The following is a 23,730-nucleotide window of genomic DNA, read 5'->3' on the forward strand; positions in this document are numbered from 1 at the left end:
ATGTACTCTAAAGTAAGTCTGAAATATTTCCATTTAAATAGCATTATTATTGTGACCGACAAATTCATTATTATTTGTTTATGTTGTTTCGTTTGTATTTTTTTCATATTTCTCTATAGTGAATGTTTCTTCTTCCATATTTTCTCTATGCCTCATATACCACATATTTTTTTCTAGAATGTCACAATTTTATTAATTTTTGATACTTATAACACTCATCTTCAAGTTTTCCTTATGACATAAATATAGTATGGATTAAAATAATCTTTACAACCTTTGGAATGTTAACTAAATGATACAAAATGTAAAACATGATTGTATACTAAATATTCACTTTTTAAAACAAAAGTAATAGTAGTCATAAAAGTAGACTTTAAGGACTATATCTAAATTTCTTACGCTTTTAGATTTTGTCGGTGCTAGCCCTAACAGCTTTAGCCCAAGCTGGAGTTTTGGACTACAGTCATGGTCATGGTCATGCTACCTCATATGCTTCATCCAATCTTGGTGGAACAGAACATGGACATGGATATGCTGCTCCTGTTTTAAGTCAAGCCTATGCCGCTCCAGTAGCTGCTACCCACGGATATGTTGCTCCTTCATTAGCCCATGGTCACTCCGCACACCATGATGTAGACTATTATGTAAGCATACTGCATTTGTTAATTTCATTTTTAGTTAAAATTAAAAAAAAATATTTTCATACTACCATATTCATTATTCTAGGCCCACCCCAAATACGAATTCAACTACGGCGTTCAAGACGGCCATACTGGAGACCACAAAACCCAACACGAAGTACGTGATGGTGACGTAGTTAAAGGCTCCTACACCGTAGCCGAACCAGACGGTACTCTCCGTACTGTCCACTACACCGCTGATGACCACAACGGTTTCAACGCTGTTGTAGAAAAATCCGGACATCCCGTTCACCCAGCTCCAGCTTATGGACACGGAAAAGTGCTCTTAGCTGCTCCCGCTGCCCACCATGCTCCAGCATACCATCATTAAGACTTAAAAATGCTTGTTAACTATTGTTATATATTTATTGACTTTTTGGCTGAATTACTGTGTAATCAATTTTTTTAAATAAAATAAATTGAACTTAATTTACAAAAATAGTTTTTCCTCAATACTATCTTATTTGATAAAGACTTCTATGGAAATCAGCATGTCATATGCACTAAAATCGGCCATACCTCCGAAAAGAAAAACGACAAGACGGATCTTAATAACTTTTTTTTCATTTTTGATTTGTAAATGCGTTATAGACCAGGGCGCATCTGTAAAAATATTGGTACATTTGGAGGTTGAGAGGTGACTCAAATTTTTTTGCAGAAATTGCTTGAAAATAACTCAAGTAATAATATTTGAGTTATCCTCCCTCTCAAAAAGGTCCGGAACATTGTTTAAATAATTAAAATGTCAAAAAATGACGGAAAAATTCGATTTTTTTCTTCGTTTTTTGATTATAACTTTAAAAGTATTCATTTCCTAGAAAAGTTGTACTAACCTAAAACTTGCGTAACTAAATTTCCTACAATATAGAATTTCCTACAAAAATTTAAAAAATAGTCACCCTTGTTGCAAGATAGCAATAATTGCGAAAAAAACATACAAAAACAAGTATTCGAATTTTACGTTTTTAAACCATTTAAGCTACACTTAGGATCTTCGTGTTTGACCCAGAGAAACTTTATAATATTGTAAAAGAACACTGTCAATTTCATTAAGATCGGTTCGATAGATTTTGCAAAATAAATTTTGCAATCCAGCTTTCGCAAAAAAATTCATTTTTTCAAAATGTTACAGGACTGAAAATAAAGCAGGTAGCAAGTTGAAATTTTTTTTTGCTTATAGAAGTGTACTGTAACTTTCATTTGCAATTTTCAAAATTAAAATCGATTAACCACCACGTCGTCAGGAATTTTTTAAAATAAACATTAATTATTGGTGCTACGCGCAGGACAGCGGATAGTTTACCCTGATTGGGCATTCCAATGACCTTTGATAATGATTGATACATTTTAATTTTTATTACATTTGGATATAAATAAATAAATCTGTTTATTGCAAAATAAAAACAAATACTCTATCTTTTGAAATACCACTTTTTTAGCAAAAACGTTTTTTGTTCATATATTTTAACATAGAAAATACAAGTTTATTGTTTTTAAACATATCCAATTGTTTAAACAATATTTCACAAACAGTAATAAAGTTAGTTTGATTTTTGTGGAAATAAAATATTAAAATACAACAAAATATAGAGTAAGAAAATAATATATTAGATAAAGATTGGAAGAAATTTTGGTGGAAATCAACTTGTGTGAAAAGAACACCGCTGTCCTGCGCGTAGCACCAAAAATTAACGTTTATTTAAAAAATTTCCTGACGCCGTGGTAATTAATCGGTTTTAATTTTGCAAATTTAAAATGAAAGGTACAGTACACTTCTATATGCAAAAAATAATTCAACTTGCTACCTGCTTTATTTTCAGTCCTGTTGATTGAAGGAATGAATTTTTTTTTGCGAAAGCTGGATTGCAAAATTTATTTTGCAAAATCTGTCGAACCGATCTTAATGAAATTTACAGTGTTCTTTTACTATATCGTGAAGTTTTTCTGGGTAAAATATGAAGGTCCTAAGTGTAGCGTAAATGGTTGAGTAACGTAAAATGCGAGTACTTGTTTTTGTATGGTTTTTTTCGCAATTATTGCTAATTTGCAGCAAGGGTTACTATTTCTTAAATTTTAACCAATTCTGTATTCTAGAAGCTTTAATTACACAACTTTTATGTCAGTGCAACTTTTCTCAGAAATGAATAGTTTTAAAGTTATAATCAAAAAACCAATAAAAAAATTGAATTTTTCCTTCATATTTTGACATTTTGATTATCTAAACAATGTTCCGGACCATTTTGAGCGGGGTGATAACTCAAATATTATTATTTGAGTTATTTTCAAGCAATTTCTGCAAAAAAATTTGAGTCACCTCTCAACGTCCATCTCAAAACAGCTGCGCCCTGGACTATTAGGAAACTTTGTGACCCCTAGCCATGAGATAGTATTGAAAAAGTGCATACAAAAAATGCATTCTAAAAGTACATCTCAGACATACAATTAAAAAAATATCATAACTCGTCAATTATCGGCGAAAATGAGTTCAATTTTGTTACTTGGAGGTTTTTGGGATTGCTGAAAACGAATTTGACGTTGTAGGCGTTCTCCGGATCACGTCCATCAAGTGAGCAGAACACAGTTATTATTATACCATAATTAGGTTTAAATTTAATACACCTTTAATGTTCCAAGAAAAAAACTTTATTGCTCTTCTTCTTTAAAAGTTATCGCATGTTCTGCTAACTTGATAATCAAGCTAGTAGAACAGTAGTTCAAAAATTGATAAATCATTTATAATTGAATGCCAAAGTATTCACTGAATTAAATGCTAATTTAATGTTTTAAGAAAAATTTATTGCTCTTCTTCTTTAAAAGATATCGCATGTTCTGCTAACTTGATAATCACGCTAGCAGATCAGTAGCTCAAAAATTAATAAATCATTTATAATTGAATGCCAATGTATTCTCTGAATTAAATGAAAATTTAGTATTCCAAGAAAAAATGTATTGCTGTTCTTTTTTAAAAGTTATCGCATGTTCTGCTAAATTTATAATCAAGCTAGCAGAACAGTAGTTCAAAAATTTGAAAAACCATTTATAATTGAATGCCAAAGTATTCTCTGAATTAAATGCTAATTTAATGTTTCAAGAAAAAAAATTATTGCTCTTCTTCTTTAAAAGTTATCGCATGTTCTGCTAACTTGATAATCACGCTAGCAGATCAGTAGCTCAAAAATTAATAAATCATTTATAATTGAATGCCAAAGTATTCTCTGAATTAAATGAAAATTTAGTATTCCAAGAAAAAATGTATTGCTGTTCTTTTTTAAAAGTTATCGCATGTTCTGCTAACTTTATAATCAAGCTAGCAGAACAGTAGTTCAAAAATTTGATAAATCATTTATAATTGAATGCCAAAGTATAATCTGAATTAAATGCAAATTTAATGTTCCAAGAAAAAAAAAATTATTGCTCTTCTTCTTTAAAAGTTATCGCATGTTCTGCTAACTTGATAATCACGCTAGCAAATCAGTAGCTCAAAAATTAATAAACCTTTTTTAATTGAATGCCAAAGTATTCACTGAATTAAATGAAAATTTAGTATTCCAAGTAAAAATGTATTGCTGTTCTTTTTTAAAAGTTATCGCATGTTCTGCTAACTTTATAATCAAGCTAGCAGAACAGTAGTTCAAAAATTTGATAAATCATTTATAATTGAATGCCAAAGTATTATCTGAATTAAATGCAAATTTAATGTTCCAAGAAAAAAATCATTGCTCTTCTTCTTTAAAAGTTATCGCATGTTCTGCTAACTTGATAATCACGCTAGAAGATCAGTAGCTCAAAAATTAATAAATCATTTATAATTGAATGCCAAAGTATTCTCTGAATTAAATGAAAATTTAGTATTCCAAGAAAAAAATGCATTGCTGTTCTTTTTTAAAAGTTATCGCATGTTCTGCTAACTTTATAATCAAGCTAGCAGAACAGTAGTTCAAAAATTTGATAAATCATTTATAATTGAATGCCAAAATATTATCTGAATTAAATGCAAATTTAATGTTCCAAGAAATAAATTATTGCTCTTCTTCTTTAAAAGTTATCGCATGTTCTGCTAACTTTATAATCAAGCTAGCAGAACAGCAGTTCAAAAATTTGATAAATCATTTATAATTGAATGCCAAAGGATTCTCTGAATTAAATGCTAATTTAATATTTCAAGAAAAATTTATTGCTCTTCTTTTTTAAAAGTTATCGCATGTTCTGCTAACTTTATAATCAAGCTAGCAGAACAGTATTTCAAAAATGGATAAATAATTTATAATTGAATGCCAAAGTATTATCTGAATTAAATGCAAATTTAATGTTCCAAAAAAAATTATTACTCTTCTTCTTTAAAAGTTATCGCTTGTTCTGCTAACTTGATAATCACGCTAGCAGATCAGTAGCTCAAAAATTGATAAATCATTTATAATTGAATGCCAAAGTATTCTCTGAATTAAATGCAAATTTAGTATTCCAAGAAAAATGTATTGCTGTTCTTTTTTAAAAGTTATCGCATGTTCTGCTAACTTTATAATCAAGCTAGCAGAACAGTAATTCAAAAATGGATAAATAATTTATAAGTGAATGCCAGAGTGTTATCAGAATTAAATGCAAATTTGAAGTTCCAAAAAAAAATTATTGCTCTTCTTCTTTAAAAGTTATCGCATGTTCTGCTAACTTGATAATCACGCTAGCAGATCAGTAGTTCAAAAATTGATAAATCATTTATAATTGAATGCCAAAGTATTCCCTGAATTAAATGAACATTTAGTTTTCCAAGAAAAAATGTATTGCTGTTCTTTTTAAAAGTTATCGCATGTTCTGCTAACTTTATAATCAAGCTAGCAGAACAGTAGTTCAAAAATTTGATAAATCATTTATAATTGAATGCCAAAGTATTCTCTGAATTAAATGAAAATTTAATGTTCCAATAAAAAAATTATTAACTCTTTAACCCTTGAATGTACACCCTCTACTGGGACACGAGTGACCATTAAATTTTCATCCTTAAATTTTTTAAGCACATGTGAAGGTGGTATTTGTATAGAATCATACAAGTTCTTAATAGTGATACCGAAATCATTTTTTTTGTGTTGCTCAGTCGGTGTAAGTCATTGTAAAATAATATTTTTTAATATTATCGAAAACGTTATAGTCCGAATCGTTGAGAATTGCCAAGAAATGAATTTTGTTGAATTGTCAGAAAGGCGAACTTTACACGGTCAATATTATTGAAGCAATATTGACAAATAATAATGGTAAAAAAACTTCAATTGTGTAGTGAAGGAGAATAGATCTAGAGTTTCTAATCGCATCTGCTTTTGGTAATTATTGGTAAAATTCCCACGGTTTAGCTTCGTGCAGCCAAACGCGAATGGTTATCATATCGATACATCAGTATCAGAGTGCAATAACTCAAAAAACATAGTTCTTCACAAATCAGCTTTAACTTATTTTTTCTGGAAGTAAATATTTTTAATCTATTGTAAATGGTCCATTTGTTTTGCAAATGGAACAAAATTTTGGAATTTGATGTTTATTTTATGGTTCTTTTAGATGATAGTTTTTGATTAATTTTTTTTTAAAGAATTCAGATTTTTTTTGAGTTGGTGCACTATGAAACTCTTGACACATCATTTTTTAACAGTTAGTGCATTTTGTATAGGGTATTTGTATGGAAATAAAATAAAATTATTTAAGTATTTTTTATTATAATATCATTATTATTTCCGTGTTATGAAAAAATATAATAAAATCAAAATAATTCTGAATTGTCACTTTCTTCAGTAGCGGCAAAAGTGGTAAGTTCTGAAAAAACTCACAGTGAATTCTGGGTATTCAACCGGAGGAGCAGAGCGACAACAAATAACATTTTTTAAGTGGTGGCACTCCAGGAGGTTTATTGGAGAGGATGAGAGATGGTTCTTCATAAGCCATGCTGGTTCTGTTTTATCAAATATTTGACATTATAATTTTCATCAAAATAAGACTTCTTTTACATTATTTTGTGTGGCTGGTTTTTCTCAACTCTTAGAATTTGTATTTCTCTCCATTTTATTTTGTCTATTTTGTCTCCGGCTTCATTTATATAAAAATGTTCCCAATTTTTTGTAAATTTTTACTTCATACATTTCGGCAATTTCTTCTCTAGCGTACCAGGCCATCCAGTTTTATTCTTCTCTTCTTCTTCTTTTGGTATAGATGTGACTCTGTCTGTTTTTTCAATGTGCCTCTAGTAAGTTGTCGTTTTCCACCGTTTTCGTGGTCTTCCCACTGATCGTCTTCCTATTGGGAAACCGTCTCTCGCTGTCCTGACTACTATATTTGTTTTCATTCCATTCTATTCTTATATTTCTTACCCAGTTATTAATGTTATCCACCTTGCATCTCCGTCGTATATCTATACTTCTAGCTCTGTCCCATAGAGTCTTACCATCGATTTTTCGAAGGGTTTTCATCTCGGCTATTTCGAGCAATCTTTTTGTCCTCTCTGTGTCGGGCACTGTCGGGTAGTGTTTCTGCCGCGTATGTAATTATTGGTCTGATGACTGTTTTGTAAATTCTGCCTTTCATTTCTTTTCCGATATTTTTATCGGAAGTTTTCTTAGCCAGGCTAATTATTATCGGTACCATTTGCGATAAAATATAGAGCGGGTTTCCTTTTAGGTATCTTTTTTTCTTTTTCTATGAGGGCTTGCATCACATCACCCTCAATTTTGAGTATGTCCAACTACTAAGCATTTGTGGGTTAGGCTTTTAATTGCTAAGTTTTGACAGCAACATAAAATCAAGAAAGCTATGAACTTGTTTTTGTTTTGGCCCAGGCAATTATCGGAGTAAAATATGTGCTCATATTGAGGTCCCATGGTTCTTTAGATACTGTCAAAGACACGTACTTATTTCATTAACACCTCTGCTTCCGATACATTCGTGCCACAAAAAACTATAGCTAGGTTTGTGAGAAATATCAAATATAGTGAAGTTGTAACATGATAGGCGTCTCATGTAAAAAGAAAATCACTCCGATCTCCATTAGGTAGCGATAATACAACTTTGAGATGAAAGCAACAAACTACAGAGTACTGTCATCTTCCTTTGAATCCTTGATATCCAACTCCTTCTCTAACCGAATCTACTTCATCATACTTAAGTTGTTGTACAGTAAAACCTGTGTTAACGTCCACCTATCAAAACCGGCCACCTGAACTAGCCGGCCAGTTTCAAAGTTTTCCAAACCAAAATTTATAGACTATAAAACCTGGTATTAGCGGCCACTTTTTTATATCGGCCAAGAGTTCTGTCACTTTTAGTGACCGTTATTGACAGGTTTTACTGTAATACTTTTTACAACGCTGGTCTTTTTTGTCTGAAAAAGGCAATATTAAATTCCCTGTTGAAAATCTTGGTGTAATAATGGAGTTTTACGGGAATTTTCAGTTCTCTACATTTTTCTTGGTACAGTCTGTACACGATGGCTAAGTTTAGAGATTTGATTTTTCTTGCTCCGCAATAATGAGAATCATTTACTGGAAAAGATTTGATGTGGGACCTCACGAATTCTTTTTCATCATCTAGCACCCTTGGTCGCCCAGCATTTTTTTTTCCTCCGCGGTTGTCATGCTGTACAAACCCTAGCTCTGTTTTTTTTAATTGTTGTGCATGCTTTTTCATTATTATACTATTCGAAATGTTTAAAGTATTCATAAAGAAAACTTTAAATACTCTAATTTTTTCATTTCTCATCTCAAAGTAATTAGCTATATTTTCGCTTCTATGACTCCCTTCTTTCTTATATTGATTTTTGGCTTAACCGGCATTACATTGTTAACTATAAAATCTCGCTGCCTATTTAAATCACCAAGACTCCAGTAGGAACTTGACAGTTCTTCTCTTTCTGTATCACTAAATTGTTTCGAACATTTAATTTAGTAACGGTCAGTGCAAACAGCTTTCACAGACTATTTTGAGTTAGTAGCTGACATTATTTCTACCGATCAAGTTTCATTATGCACTAACTCAAAGTGATGCGGTATGAAACTAGGACATTGTAAAAAAATATTCGATTCTGCATGTTGACAAGTCAAAATTTTTACAATGGTGTTGGAATTTTGAGATGGTGTAATTTGAAACTGATAAATAAACATATTTTAACCATTTCCTCACACTTATCTCAATAATGAAAAATTTTGAGTTGGTGCAGTCTGATACTGATGTATCGATATGTTTCTTGAAATGTGAGGGTAAGATCATTTTGTACATACAGTTGATTGTTTCTGTGCAGCAAGTGTCTAGAAAATCTATAAAATCTCATTCCGTAAAGAGTTAAGCAAAACTGTAAACGAATTTGTACAATGCAGCCCCGGTAAGGTTTGACCCCTACAAAGAATAACAACGTAACTCTAGGTATTACATAGCACCAGTGGAATTAAATTTGTTTTCCGAAAAAAAAGAGAATTAAATTTATTGTTGGAACATTTTATTTGCAATTATTTCAGAGAATACTGTGGTATTCTTATAATATGTGACAACTTTTTAAAAAAGAGCAATAAATTTTTTCTTGGAAGTTTAAATTTGCATTTAATTCAGAGAATACTCTGGTCTTCTTCTTTACGTGCCATATCCGCGACGGAGGTTGACAATCATCACGGCTAATCTGATCTTAGATGCTGCTGCTCTGAATAGTTCGGTTGATGTGCATCCGTACCATTCCCTCAAGTTACGCAACCACGAGATTCGTCTCCTTCCTACGCTTCTCTTGCCCTGGATTTTCCTTGTATAATTAATTGAAGTATGTTGTATCTATTATTACGCATAACATGCCCCAGGTATTGCAGCTTTCATGTCTTAATGGTTTCCAATATTTCCATTCCGTTGTTGACTCTTCCCATGGCTTCGTTATTTGTTACATGCTCGGTCCATGATATCTTCAGAATTCTTCTAGACACCCACAGTTCAAATGCTTCCAAACTTTTAGTAGTCGACGCGTTAAGCGTCCATGCTTCTATCCCATAAAGCAGAGTCGAGAAAATATAACACCTTGGCAACCTAACCAGCCTATATACAGGATGAAATTCAGAAACTCACCCCACAAACGAAGACTGGAGATTCTTCAGATAATTGTTCTGCTAGCTTGAAATCAAGTTAGCAGAACATGCGATAACTTTTTAAAAAACAGAGCAATAATTTTTTTCTTGGAATATTAAATCTGTATTTAATTCAGAGAATACTCTAGTATTCGATTATAAATGATTTATCAATTTTCGAACTACTGTTCTACTAGATGGTTATCAAGTTAGCAGAACATGTGATAACTGTTAAAGAAGAAGAGCAATAATTTTTTTCTTGGAACATTAAAGTTGCATTTAATTCAGAGAATACTTTGGCATTCAATTATAAATGATTTATCAAATTTTTGAGCTACTGTTCTGCTAGCTTGATTATCAAGTTAGCAGAACATGCGATAACTTTTAAAGATGAAGAGCAATAATTTTTTTCTTGAAACATTAAACTAGCATTTAATTCAGAGAATAATTTGGCATTCAATTATAAATGATTTATCAAATTTTTGAACTAGTGTTCTGCTAGCTTGATTATCAAGTAAGCAGAACATGTGATAACTTTTAAAGAAAAAGAGCAATAAATTTTTTCTTGGAACATTAAATTTGCATTTAATTCAGAGAATACTTTGGCATTCAATTATAAATGATTTATCAATTTTAGAGCTACTGTTCTGCTAGTTTGATTATCAAGTTAGCAGAACATGCGATAACTTTTAAAGAAGAAGAGCAATAAATTTTTTCTTGTAACCTGAAATTAGTTTTTAATTCAGATAACACTTTGGCATTCAATTATATAAATGATTTATCAAATTTTTGAACTAGTGTTCTGCTAGCTTGATTATCAAGTTAGCAGAACATGCGATAAGTTTTAAAGAAGAAGAGCAGTAAATTTTTTCTTGGAATATTAAATTTGCAATTAATTTACACTTAATTATGGTATAAGAATAGTTTTGTTCTGCTGACTTTGTTCTGCTAAATTGATGGACATCTCCGGAGTACCTGTTGCCCAGGGTACCTACTGTTTACCTCGTCTTTTGGAATTTTCGGCAAATTCATTAAAAAATTAGTTAAAGATTAGTCACTCGGGGGTTTTGGGCTCGCTGAAAAAGAAGATGACATTGAAAATTATCTCCAGTCCATACTACCTGGTGCCTGGATACCTACCTTTTACGTCAACTTCTGGAATTTTTATTATACAATCAGTCAAACCTCTAAATTTGAAGTTATTGGATTCACCGAAAGTAAATTTCTGAATGTTAATATTCTTCAAGGTATATAATACAGATTGCAGTTGGTTTTAATGCGAATTCTTTGATTTTCTATTTTAGAAATACCTTTATTAAAAAAAATACAATTAAATAGATGGATACATAGATGTTTATATTTAAATATTTTCTTCTTCTTCTTCTTCGTTTTCCAATGGATTTATTAGACTATCTGTAATAGACCTCTAGAATATCAAAACAAGGAAGCTAGAATATTTAGGACACATTACCAGAGGTGCGAAATATGAGATATTAAGGCTCATAATGCAAGGTAAAATAAAGGGTAAAAGATCTATAGCCAGAAGCAAATTTTCTGGCTGAGAAACTTAAGAGAGTGGAATAGTTGCAGCTCAGTAGATCTTTTCAGAGCAGCCGCCAATAAGGTACGGATAGCTGTGATGATAGCCAAGAAGAAGAAGAAATAGACTATATAGAATAGAGTAGAAATATGCTTTATTGTCACTGAAAATACAAATTTTATGGACAAAGCTTAATTAAAGTCAGAAAAAAATAAATAAATAACATCTAACCATAACAATAACAAATACAATTTTCTGAAATTTGATAAATCGTCAATATAAAAAAAATATACATAAATACAAAATATAAGTTAATAAAGTAAAGAAAAAAAAAACAAAATCGATATATTGCAACAATTTATAGAAATTGCAAAGTGAATATACAACAAAGTACTCTATTTATAGACATAGGAACTAATAAGTTTAAGCTGCTGCATGTGACACTCAAATATAGATAAGTTTGGTTACTTGTGCATTACTGTAATTTCTTAGTTAGTCATTAAGAAACTCTTCTACTGAATAATATGATCTTTTAGATAGATAAGCTTTTGTCATTTTACGGAACTTGGGGAACGATGTTGCAGATTTGAGTTAAAGGAAGATGGTTGTATAGTTTTTTTGCGGAATATAATATAGATTTCTTTACTAACTCAGAGGACGGGATCGGTAAATAGACATCAAAATTTGAATTTCTGGTGGAGTAGTCATGACGAGGCCTTGCTGGAAAACATGCATGTGTTTACGAATTAAGCAAACAGTTTCTAAAATATATAAAGATGTAAGGGTTAAAATGCCGTGATCTTTGAAGTAACTTCTGCAATGTGTTGTTCTTCTGAGGCCAAACAGATACCTTATTGCTCTTTTTTGTAATTTAAAAATAACATCTAATTGGGCAGCTGTACTAGAACCCCAACAAGGCAGTCCATATCGAAGATGAGACTCGAACAAAGAAAAATATGTTAGTTTAGAAGATGCTAAATTGAGTTCTTTCGAAACAGATCTTATAGCATAGCAGGCTGAGGCGAGTTTCTTACTTAACAAATCGATATGAAGGGACCATTTGAGGTTGCTGTCTAAAAAAATACCAAGAAATTTTACAGAATCAACGGTAGAGATCTGGCCGTTATTTACAAGCAGGGGTTGAAGAGCACTTTTATATGATAACGCTACTGTCTTATCCACGTTAAAAGAGAGTAAATTAGAGTCAGGCCAGGCTTTTATCGTAAGCAGATCAGAAGTTATAATTGCATGAAGAGATGCAATAGTTGAGTTGCTCCAAGTGATACTGGTATAATCAGTAAAAAGAAAAATTTTTCCATCGATTTTTAAGTTAGTGATGTCATTTATAAAGATAAGGAACAGTAGAGGACCCAATACTGAACCTTGTGGTACTCCACATACAATGTTTTTGAGACTAGAGTCAGTATCATTTGCTCTAACTAGTTGTTTCCTATTATTCAAGTAAGATTGGAACCAATTCAAAGAAATACCTCGAATCCCATAGAAATTTAGTTTTTTAATCAAAATGTCGTGATTTACACAATCAAAAGCTTTGGCATAGTCACAGAAAACTGGCAGTATAAAGATTATTGTTTAGTGCTTGGTAAACCTCATGAAGCACAGAAAACAAGGCATCAGTGGTACATTTATTAGTTAAAAAGCCGAACTAATTTTGTGACAAGATGTTGTTATCAATGAGAAAGGACATACGACGGGTTTTTATGAGTCTCTCAATAATTTTTGAAAGTACAGGTAGTAAGGCAATAGGTCTATAGTAGCAAGCATTAGATTTTCACCACCCTTATGAAGGGGAATAATAATGGCTATCTTTAGGCACTCTGGGAATTTGCCTCTTTCAAATGAATCATTAATTAGTGAGACGAGGATTTCCAACACATTTTCTGTGAGATTTGAGAAGATTTTTATGGATAGTCCATCAGTACTACAGGATGATTTGCTTTTGATACTATTGATAGTTTGGATCAGTTCAGATATATCGATTGGTCTTAAAAAGAATGAATTCGAGAACACTCCTGAATTGGGGAGATAGGAAATGGGATCTTTTTGTGGCAAAATAGTAGAAGTTATATTTTTACTAACATTAACGAAATATTCGTTTAGATTTTCCGGGTCTGGAAGGGCAAATGTTTGAACTGCGTGAGTTCTATTTCGAAGATCGTTTATTATGGACCAAGTTTCTTTTGCAACACTTTTAGAGCTTTCCATACGATTTTGATAGTAGGCTTTTTTAGCTGATTTGATGAGTTTTAGATAGGTTACCCTGTACTTTGTGATATATTGAGTGACAGAGACGTTGGTAGCAAAATTCTTGATATACAATAGTGAGCGCATATTTTTGGCTGATATGCGGATACCTTTGGTAGCCCAGGGTTTGTGATGTTTTGGCTTAATTGAAATTAAAGGAAATACCTTATTGAAGATAGAGACAAGCTTTTCTATAAAATCGTTGAAATTATAGTCCACGTCCGCAGAAGGAAAATGCCACTCAGAAGTTAAGCATAAATTTTGAAATTTATGAAAATTCCGAGCGGAAAAAATCCTACCTAAACGTCGGGTTTTCGAGGAGGGTTTGCTGAAGATGTTAAACTTCGTAAATACTGCTTCATGATCTGATAATCCCGCATTAATAATTGTAGAGCAGACATCAAGGGGTGAGAAATCTGAGAGAATATAGTCAATTAGGGTAGATGAAGTTTTTGTAATCCTTGTAGGAGAATTAACGTGCATTGAGAGACCATACGATTCAAATATATTGACCAAGGACATTTGGGTAGCACAAGCAGCATCATAATTAATGTTGAAGTCCCCGCATAGAATTTTTCTGCTTCTATGAGGCAAGTCATCTAACAAATTTAGCAGGTTCTGAAAAAATAGTTCCACGGGGGAGTCAGGTGATCTCTAGATGCAAATAATGTAAAGATTAAGATTTTTATTATAAACTAGGGAAAGCTCAAAGACGGCTTCATTTAACATTATATGTAGTACAATTTACTCCTGCACAATATTTATATGCAATGGAGCTGCAAGGCCATATTTCCTGCACCCACATGAATTCCGCAGTCTGTCTTACAACTACAGGATATCAAATTCATTATACTGAGTGGACCAGGCATCTAAGTCATGCTTATGGGAATTAATCATTTATCCATTAATTCCCATCCCCACTGTTTTGGATCCAAACTTCACCTTCTCGATACTTCTTCTTCTTGCAGTACCGTCTCCTATCGGAGGTTGGCTACCATCACAGCAATCTTAACTGTGTTGGATGGAGCTCTGAACAACTCTCTTGAACTGCACCCATACCACTCCCTTAAATTTCGCAACATTTCCTTCTCCATATCCAACTTTAAATTTGGAAGTAAATCCTTTTGAAATGTTAGGTGAAGGCATCCACAATAAGAAGTATTTTACCAACAGAAACTTTTTTATTTTTAGAACTTGCCATTAGATACATTCTGTATCTGTAGGTTTCAGCCAACTGATTAGTACTCAATAGAATTTCCTCCGGCAATTTCTGTTTGCTAAAAGTTATTGAAGCAATTTGCATCGCGAGAAGTAGTTGACAGCCATGTTCAACTACTTCTTCGATAGAAAGTGCCCGTCTTTAAATTTTTGTGCGTGGATTAATAAGTTAGAACTCCACAAGACGAGGTAACGAGTAGGTACCCTGGGCACCAGGTACTCCGGAGAGCACTTCAGATGTCTTATTCGTCGTCAGCGACCTCAAAAACCCCCCGAGTAATGATTTTTGACTAATTTTTTAATGAATTTGCCGAAAACTCCAGAAGACGAGGTAAGCAGTAGGTACCCTGGACAACAGATACTCCAGAACTCACTTACGACATCCTATTCGTTTTCAGCGACCCCAAAAACTCCCAGGTAACCAAATTGAACTCATTTCCGCCGATAATTGACGAGTTCTTATTTTTTTATTGTCTGTTTGAGGTGCACTTTTATAATACGTTTTTTGTGTGCACTTTTTCAATACTATCTCATGGCTAGGGGTCACAAAGTTTCCTGGCGCATTCACAAATCAAATGCAAAAAAATTATTAAGTTCCGTCTTTTTGTTTTTTTTTTCGGAGTTTCAGTGCTTTATTGCTTCGACTACCAATACACTGATTACAATGACAGAACTAAATTAATTTATAGGAATAAAAGGCAGATTTCGAGCATAAAGTATAATCAATTCTTGCCCAAGTATACTTTCGCTAACTTGGCATCATCAGGGGCATCTGAAATAAGCCAAAAGAACGCCAATGTAACAGACGCAATAAGTGGAAAAAACTTTGACAAGAAATTAAATTTGATGTTGGACACAAAATTACAATAACGTAGACTTACTTCGTCAAAACAGGAAGATATCCCAGCAAAATGTAGATGACATTTGTATGGCAAGAACTTATTTCAAAAAATTTTGGAACTAATAAATAACATTAAACACACACTGGACGAAGGACAAACAGATCAAAAATTAATTAAAATTTGCCGGATACTTCATCTTGTCAAGAAAAATGTAAGAACAATGAATGACAGTTCCTTATTTTGGCGGTAACGTTCAAGTAAGTGATAATCACTTACTTGAACACAGAGAGATTAGCCCAGTCGTTAATATCCCAATCGACATGTCGTGGTGCAAAACTTAAACGTGTCATACGATGTGCCCTCGTTAACAGTGGAACAGTAGCAGGCAGTCTGGCCATGATTTCAAATTCCCTTAATCTGTTTCTAACCGAATTGGCATTTTACGAACCAAACATTACGGGCCAGGGGCTGTGGAAAACTCATTTTGCAATTTTCTAGCTGTAACATTATGTGTACGTTAAGTCTGCAGCTGTAAATAACGTTCATCTGCGGGGTTCGTACACCTAGGACGTTCTAGAACTGGTTTTCTTGTGTATCTTCCCCTTCCTCTACACCTTCTTAAAGCTCTTGAAATGCTGGATTTTTGGATTCCCATAATATCAGCAAAATTTTGCTCCCATGGTACATCTCCAATTAAACCTACAATTTGACCTGCTTGTTCTGACCTTATATTATTCATTTTTTGTAAGAACTCACATCTTCATTGAAAACTCAAGCAGACATAGTGCACATGGCCTAAGAGCTAGTGAACCCTCCGACTAACGGTCTTCCTGTAAGGCTAGCAATTTTTATAGTGATAATTCATAGCACACCAAGGCTAAAAACCATGACCTGGCAGGCGTCAGCCCTGCACGTGTATCTACCAGGTGAATCGAAAAGTGCACAGTTTAGGGGAAAAATAAACTTTCTCCTGTAAAGTTTAAATTTAAGTATGTGTTTGAGTAAGTCATTTAGAAGAAATGTGTACCATGACTGGCGATTCTGAACAGCATAAGACCTTGCCAGGCGAAGGGAGAGATTAGGGGTTTTTCCTAAAATAATTTTTTTTGCATCGAACAAAGTTTTTTTAGGTTTTTTGAATCATTCCAAACAGAAAAGATCTTTAGTGATTTTTCTCTTAGGTTAATAGTTTTTGTTATCGTTGATTGGGAAGAATAGTATGATATTTAAAAAACATTAAGTTTTCAGAAAAGACAATTAAAGATTGAGATGGGTTACGAGATCTGATTACTTAAGCAATACAATATTAAATATCCTTTTCATCAGAATAATTAAAACTTACAGTATTAACTGACAATATGGGTTTTACATCCAATCCATATACCACCCCCAACTCATATTTTTCATCCCCATTTTGAGTTATAATACTTTTCTTCATAAAAATTTTGTACTATTTCACAATTATAAGGTTACTAGGGACAATAAAACGGAACAATTTAAATGTTTTATTAGAGTTTAAACAACAATGAATGAAAAAAATCGCAGTTATAGTACAATACCAATATAAAAAACCAAAAAATTTGCTATAAATATTTTTTTTCTTTTCAAAAAGAGGGAGCAGGCCAGCTTTCTTTTTTTCACTTATTCCCACTTTCTTCTTGTAAGTTTGTTTTAGAGCAACGTCACGTGCTGATGGAATTCGTCGTTTGCTTTGAAGAACGTTTATGGTTTTAAATTCCTGTTCTTTGTACGACATTTTATATAGCAGGTGACTAGGATTTTATTTGGTAAATTTTAAAACGCATATTCCTGAGAGAGGGACTGACCCACGTTCTTCCGTCTTAAAATAATCCTTCATGCCCATATCACTTGATAGTTGTTTTAGATCATAAAATTTCTCATGACTAATTTCATGTACATTGAATGGATTTCCATGCTTCTTTGCTTGTCTAACCAATGTTACATATCTATCTGGTACGTAAACGTTCTATAACACTATATATGTTCTATAAATTGAACGTTCTAATTACAGAATGAACGTGGTCTCCCTCGTTCTGAGTATGACCACTAATTAAAAATTTATGGGTGATGGACCTAATATTTTCCAGAATAGAAACTGCATAGATGTATAAAGCAAATACGGAGCGGTTCTTATTTTGTCCGAAACAGTTGTCAGTATAAAATACATCTACCATTTTAGTATTTTTGGCGTTCACAGACTGCAAATAATTCCAAACGCGCGAACCCACTTCATTTGCACCTCTGTGAGCAAGACCTTCGTGCCATATAAAGCACATTGCTTCCGTACTTTTAAGCTCATACAATGTTACATTATACACACTTAGTTTTGATACATAATAAAAAGAAGACGAGTCCCCTTGTGGATATGGCAATGCTGCCTGCATATCATAAACAACGTCAATTTTATCCGGAGAATTTTTATCCATGTCCTTCTCTTTTCTTGCCAGTTCTTTGTCATCAATATGGTTATTGTACTGTTCCTGAAGTTCTTGTTTTTCTACCTCGGAGGCATTAGTAAAACCCTGACAAAAATCACACTTATCTTTCTTTGGAACAAAACAAGATAAATTAAACTCTCCTTTGAATATATTGGAGTACATCAAGTAGTTTACGTTAGGTTTCCCGAGTTCTTTACAACGCTGCTCATAATCTCTGTGCAGGTCGGCAATAGTTTTTCCTTCTTCAATGTATTCTTTCTTTGATTGAAATCGGCAGTAGTGGCTCTCCATCTGAGGAATAGATCGAATATTACTACGCACTTCTTCTTTCAACGCCTCAGGGACACTGCTATGTTTTCCATGTCTACCTCGATTATCTGCCTGTATTATTCCATTTACTTTATTATATTGTTTGCGAAAAATGGTCTTAATTACTTAAGAGTTAATGCAAAGAGTTGCCATAAAGAAGGATTTGCAAACACGAATTTTTTCTCCTGCGTATGAAAAAAAATGCGTTATTAAGTATCTAGTAAGAAAAAAAAATTTTAAGGAATAGAATGATAAAACGAAATCATTTCTTGGATTTGAGTTAAATTATGTTGAAGACAATGTTAACTAAAAATATCACGTTATACTTAGCGCAAAATTATATTCAAAACTATGTTAACTCAAAATGAAATAAAGATAAAATGCCCACAGGTGTACTTATTTTATTCAAGAGTATCATATTTATTTAACATGCTCTACAGACCTTGGAGGCCTAGGGCTTTACAACTTAACAATAACAATTTTACATAATACAAATAACAATATATACTAATGTCTTATATTTATTATATAATTTGATTTAATGACTATGTAGAAATTGCTGCACTATGTTTCTCCACTGTATCCTGTTTTTCGCTTTCTCTTTCCAGTCTGTAATTTCCATCGATCCTATATCTTCTTGAAACTTTTCGTGCCATCTTTTTCTTGGTCTACCTCGTCTCCTTGTCCCAACTGGTTTTCTTAATAGTATCTTCTTTGGCATTCTTGACCTATCCATCCTCTCGACATGACCTGCCCACCTGATTCTTTGTGCCTTTGTGTATCTTGTTATAGTTGGTTCCTTGTAAAGCATCCTTAATTCTTCATTAGTTCTTCTTTGCCAACCATCTGCCGTATTTTTTCCCCCGAAAATAGTCCTCAGTACCTTGCGTTCCCATCTCTCTATCATTTCTTCTTCTGTTTTGTTTAGTACCCATGTTTCACATCCGTAGGTGACTGTTGCTCTTATTACAGTTTGGTATATTCTAATTTTCGTCTTTCTTGATACGTAATTTGACTTTAATAATTTTTTTAAACTGCCGACCTTTCGGTTACCTTTAGCTATCCTGTGCTTTAGTTCGTTTTGCTCGTGTCCTTTTTCATCTATAATGGCACCTAGATATGTAAAGTGATTTACTCGTTTAAATTTATATTCTTTTCCATCGAACGCTGTTAACTTTAGCATATCTACAGGTTCTCTTTCTGTGTTGCCTAGCACCATATACTTCGTCTTTTCTTCATTTATTTCTAGGCCGAATTTTTTTGCCTCTCTGACTAATCTTCTCATGATTTTCTTTAATTCGGTATTATTTTTTGCTAGGAGTGTAAGGTCGTCGGCGTAGGCCATGCATTGATGTTCGTTACGGTAGATCGTTTCTTGTGTTTCTATTCTGCTGTTCCTATCAAGAGTATCATATTATTTGTAATCATCATACTGACCAAAATTATAATAAAAATAAATGCTTACCTGTTAAAGAAGAGTATGATATTTTGAAATATAATTCTCTTGCTCCAAAAATATTCACTAATAAGATGCAAGCAGTGTTAATATTTTGACTTATAATAGTATTGATTGAATAAAAATGACCTAAGCTTAGCACGAACTGTAGACAACTGAGTTACCCGAGTCTTCTCCACACCGGTTGTGTGGAAGTGGGAGATGCCATACTTGGTCATGGTCACAGAGCTCTCTAGTGCTTGTCGTTTAAACTGCACTTACAATACTTTTCTCCATCATAGATCCATTTATTTTGAGTAGTTTGTTGATATAAACTAAAAATGAAGCATTTTTGACTTATCATACTATTCTTCCCAATCAACGTTATATTATAAGCGATTAAAAATTTTGAAAATTGCGAAATCGGACATTTAACTTAAAAGTTCAATGTTGTCAATGTAGGTAGATATTCTTTAAACATTGATTGATGAATTCCCGAAGAGTTTTTTGCAATACAATATCGAAAACCCCTTTGTTTTTTAATTGCTAATCAAACGGGCGCGACACTGTAGTATAAGTGAGGACGTTTGAGTTTGCATAAATTCATTATCTCGAGAAAGGGCAAATTTGAAGAGAAATTCTCAGACAGGTCGATTTTTATTCTTAAATTAGGACTTTTTGGCATATATATAATATTAATGACGTCATCCATCTGCGAGCAATGAGGTAATCGATGAATTTTTTAAATGAGAGTAGGGGTTGCGTGATAGCTCATTTGAAAGGTTATTTAAATTTCTATTCAGTAATGTAAACATTAACATAATTATTTACACAGTGTGTACAGAAACAATTTATTTTTTTATTATATCAATTTGGACAAAAAAAGAATTTTTTTTTTGTACACCCTGTATAAATAATTATATTAATGTTTATGTTGCTGAATAGAGAATTAAATAACCTTCCAAATGAGCTGTCACAAAACCCTTACTCTCATTTAAAAAAATCATTGATTACGTCATCACGCCAAGATGGATGGCGTCACTAGTATTATATATATGCGAAAAAGGTCTAATTTAAAAATAAAATCGACCTCTCTGAGGATTTCTCTTCAAATTGGCTTATTCTCGAGATAATGAATTTATGCAAACTCAAACGTCGTCACTTATACTCCAGTGTCGCGCCCGCTTGATTAGCAATTAAAGAACAAAGGGGTTTTCGATATTGTATTGCAAAAAACGCTTCGGAATTTCATCAGTCAATGTTTAAAGAATAGCTACCTACCTTGGCAACATTGAAATTTTTAGTTAAATGTCCGATTTAGGGTTAAAAATGGCCGACTTCGCAATTTTCCAAAGACCTTCTCTGTTTGGAATGATTCAAAAAACCTAAAAAAAATTTGTTCAATGCAAAAAAAATAATTTTAAGAAAAACCCCTAATCTTTCCCCTCGCCTGGCAAGGTCTTATGCTGTTCAGAATCGCCTGTCATTGTACACATTTCTTCTAAATGACTTACTCAAACACATAATTAAATTTAAACTTTACAGGAGAACTTTATTTTCCCCCTAAACTATGCACATTTGGATTCACCTGGTAGATACACGTGCAGGGCTGACGCCGGCCAAGTCATGGTTTTTAACCTTGGTGTGCTATAAATTATCCCTATACAAATTTCTAGCCTTACAGGAAGACCGTTAGTCGGAGGGTTCATTAGCTCTTAGGCCATGTGCACTATGTCTGCTTAAGTTTTCAATGAAGATGTGAGTTCTTACAAAAAATGAATAATATAAGGTCAGAACAAGCAGGTTAAATTGTAGGTTTAATTGGAGATGGACTATGGGAGCAAAATTTTGCTGATATTATGGGAATCCAAAAATCCAGCGTTTCAAGAGCTTTAAGAAGGTGTAGAGGAAGTGGAAGATACACAAGAAAACCAGTTCTAGAACGTCCTAGGTGCACGAACCCCGCAGATGAACGTTATTTACTAGCTCTTAGGGTTCTCTAGGGTTCTCTAGGATTCACTAGCTCTTAGACTAACAGATCAAATTATCGAACACAAATGTCCAAAATAAATATTCTCCTTTAACAACGTTTGGTTTACTGTTTATTATTTTCAGCAAAAACACGCTTCAACTTGAAATGTTATGGGTTTTTAGACACCTAAAGAAAACGATAGACGCGTATTATCACATTCTGCTAAAAATTAAAAATTATTTTTAAACGTTTTTTCTGTTTCAAAAATTATGCGATACTTTTTGTGATTACTGTATTTTATCTATTTTTGCTGAATATTTTAAGATAATAATTGGTAAATAGCCACTGATAAACCATAATAAATATTTATTATAAATCATTTCGTGCGAATAATTTGTCAAAGGCAATTATAACAATAGAAGTTTTTAACACCGCCATCAAACTGATATAGGTAATAAAATAAAATAAAAGTAATAAAGTGGGCTAGTGAGTACGCTTGATATTCTTTCATAATTTGACCGTGATTATTGGAATTTAAGAATGTTTTGCTTACATATTATTGCATATAAAAGGCGTAGCCAATTTATTTTTATTCAGTTAATTCCTATTCATTAAATCAACAATATGTACTCTAAAGTAAGTCTTCTGAACTATTTCTATTCAAATAGCATTATTGCTATGACGGAAAAATTCACAAATTATTGTTTGTATTGTTTCGTTTGTACTCGTTTCGTGTTTTCTGTGTACTAAATATTTCTTCTTTTATATTTCTCTAAGCATCCTACACCACATTTTTATCAGTTTTTGATACTTAAGCTACTCATATTTAAGTTTTCTTTGACATGTAGTATAGTGTAAAAAAATCTTTACAACCTTTGGAATATTCCCTTTTTATAACGAAAGTAATAGTAGTAATAAAAGTAAACTTTAAGGACTATTATATCTAATTTTCTCACGCTTTTAGATTTTGTCGGTGCTAGCCCTAACAGCTTTAGCCCAAGCTGGAGCTTTGGACTATAGTCATGGTCATGCTACCTCATATGCTTCATCAAATCTTGGTGGACCAGAACATGGACATGGATATGCTGCTCCATTGGCAGCCCATGGACATTCCGCACATCATGATGTAGACTATTATGTAAGCATACTACATTTGTATATTGCTTTTTTTGTTATAAAAGTAATAATACTTTATATATTTTCATATACCTATGTATTATTTACTGCTGTAGGCTCACCCCAAATACGAATTCAACTACGGAGTTCAAGATGGCCACACTGGAGACCACAAAACTCAACACGAAGTACGTGATGGTGACGTAGTAAAAGGTTCCTACACCGTAGCTGAACCTGATGGTACTCTTCGTACTGTACACTACACCGCTGACGACCACAATGGTTTCAACGCTGTTGTAGAAAAATCTGGACACCCTGTACATCCAGCTCCATCTTACGGACACGGAAAAGTGCTCTTAGCCGCTCCCTCTGCCCACCATGCTCCATCATACCATCATTAAGACATGAATAATTCTTGTTGAATCTTGTTATATATTTATTGATTTTTTGGTTAAACTATTTTGTTATAATTTTTTTATAAAAATAAATTGAACTGTGTCTACGAAAATAGGATGTTCTCAATACTAGCTTATAAGACTTAGTTAAAATAACTAGTTATAACTTAATTAGTTCAGTTAGGACCGGCAAGTTTTTTTTTATTGTATAAGGTTAAAGTGGATTTTAGTGAAAAAATTATCTCATTTTCAATGTTTTTATCCACAGTATGTACTGATGAAATAACTCGAGGTAAAAAATATAAGTCATAGGAAATGCTATCGGATGATAGAAACGCGAAATCGGTAGCTCTGTATTCTCAACATATTTTAATTTAAAATGATTTGCACATCTCAGCACAGTTTGTACAAAGGTAAAATATAAGATG

At 32.7% G+C, this 23,730-nt stretch overlaps 1 protein-coding gene across 1 annotated transcript; it reads left to right on the plus strand.

Moving 5' to 3' along the window:
* On the plus strand, positions 1 to 23,415 carry LOC114335205 (cuticle protein-like). The gene is made up of 5 exons (XM_028285402.2): positions 1 to 12; positions 408 to 644; positions 727 to 1,005; positions 22,756 to 22,929; positions 23,024 to 23,415. Exons 1-5 carry the CDS (start codon positions 1 to 3, stop codon positions 23,306 to 23,308), a joined length of 987 nt encoding a protein of 328 aa, XP_028141203.2. The 3' UTR covers positions 23,309 to 23,415.
* Positions 23,416 to 23,730: the final 315 nt, after the last annotated feature.

Source organism: Diabrotica virgifera, chromosome 8 (assembly GCF_917563875.1).
Source record: "Diabrotica virgifera virgifera chromosome 8, PGI_DIABVI_V3a".
NCBI lineage: Eukaryota > Metazoa > Arthropoda > Insecta > Coleoptera > Chrysomelidae > Diabrotica > Diabrotica virgifera.

What these genes read in the sequence shown, in the direction of transcription:
- LOC114335205 (XM_028285402.2), top strand. An exon ending in ACCATGATGTAGACTATTAT is followed by an intron (nt 645 to 726) that starts GTAAGCATACTG and finishes TCATTATTCTAG; the next exon opens with GCCCACCCCAAATACGAATT. An exon ending in ATCATGATGTAGACTATTAT is followed by an intron (nt 22,930 to 23,023) that starts GTAAGCATACTA and finishes TTACTGCTGTAG; the next exon opens with GCTCACCCCAAATACGAATT.